Raw genomic sequence first — 1,158 nt, 5'->3', positions numbered from 1 at the left:
TATATACAGAGACAAGCTACGGCTGAGGGTCGGGGAAGGGAACCTCCCTCCTGGCAGGGCTCTTGGCACGCCGGCTCTTCCCCATCAACCCATTTGCCAGCTAAAAGTCACCGGAGCCGGGAATCCCATCCGGAGTTTCTCCGCTGGGGGACGGGCTGCATCCCTCCACGCCAACCCCTCAGGTCTGAGCCCGAGGAGGAGCGTTCCCATTCCCTACCTCCTTCCTAAACCACCCAAATGATTACTGAGGGAGGTGACGGGGGGGTGGGGGGGAAGGACCCCCCCGACCCCTCAGATCTTGATCTCAGTCCGGAAGGTTTGCTGGACGTGGTCGGGATGCTTGGGCTGGCGCTGAGCGCGGATGGTCAACGTGCCATCGTCCCCCAGCGAGGACGACACCGACGTGGGGTCCACGTCCTCGGGCAGCTGGCATTTGTGGGTGAAGGTGTTCATGACTGTGCCATCCGCAGCCAGCTGGGGGGGGAAAACGGGTGAAAAGGGGGTGATTTTGGGGCGCTGGTCGTTCCCTGCCCTTGGGTGAGGCTTGGGTCACGCCTTGTGTGTAGTGATAATATTTGCTTCCCTGAGGGATGTGGGTGGCATCAGAGCAGGGGACAAAGGTGCTGGGTTTGGTTACCACCCCCTTGGGATGGGTGATTACAAGGCATGAGTTTGTTGGGTCTTGTGGGCTTTGCTCCTGTGAAATCTGGGGCCAAAAGGAGAGGAAATGGTGAATTTAAACCCCTGTGGGGCCGTTAGGAAGTTGGCTGGGAGCTGGGTGAGGATTTTGGGGTCCCCCACGCTTTGGGGGTGAGCGGGGAAGGGAGGAAGCACCCACCTTCTCAGCGTGCACCTCGATCTGGTTGTTGGAGGTGGTGACAATGATGTCCTCGGGGGCGAAGTCGCTGACATCCACCGTGAACTGATAAGTGTTGCCCAGGGTCTTCACCGTGCCGGTGCTGCCGGGCCGAGCTGCCGGCGAGGAGCGGTGCGGATCAGTGCGGGTGTCCCCCCTGGACACCTCTTTGTATCACAGCCACGTTTCACCAGGGGTGTCCCCCCCCCATGTAAACCCTCACCTGGGAACCCCAAGGTCTCCCCACGGGGCCGGACAAAGCTCACAAAAAGCTCCATGGAGCCGGCGGGCGATGCGGAGCG

At 61.1% G+C, this 1,158-nt stretch overlaps 1 protein-coding gene across 1 annotated transcript; it reads right to left on the bottom strand.

Moving 5' to 3' along the window:
- Positions 1-281: 281 nt before the first annotated feature.
- On the bottom strand, positions 282-1,152 carry HSPB7 (heat shock 27kDa protein family, member 7 (cardiovascular)). Its single transcript, XM_010024125.1, has 3 exons — positions 1,080-1,152; positions 839-972; positions 282-474 (listed from the first exon to the last, which is right to left on the bottom strand). Exons 1-3 carry the CDS (start codon positions 1,132-1,134, stop codon positions 292-294), a joined length of 372 nt encoding a protein of 123 aa, XP_010022427.1. The 5' UTR covers positions 1,135-1,152; the 3' UTR covers positions 282-291.
- Positions 1,153-1,158: the final 6 nt, after the last annotated feature.

This window comes from Nestor notabilis, unplaced genomic scaffold, assembly GCF_000696875.1.
Source record: "Nestor notabilis isolate BGI_N333 unplaced genomic scaffold, ASM69687v1 scaffold20291, whole genome shotgun sequence".
NCBI lineage: Eukaryota > Metazoa > Chordata > Aves > Psittaciformes > Psittacidae > Nestor > Nestor notabilis.
The sequence above is the reverse complement of the archived record's forward strand: the minus strand, read 5'-3'. Positions and strand labels throughout refer to the sequence as shown.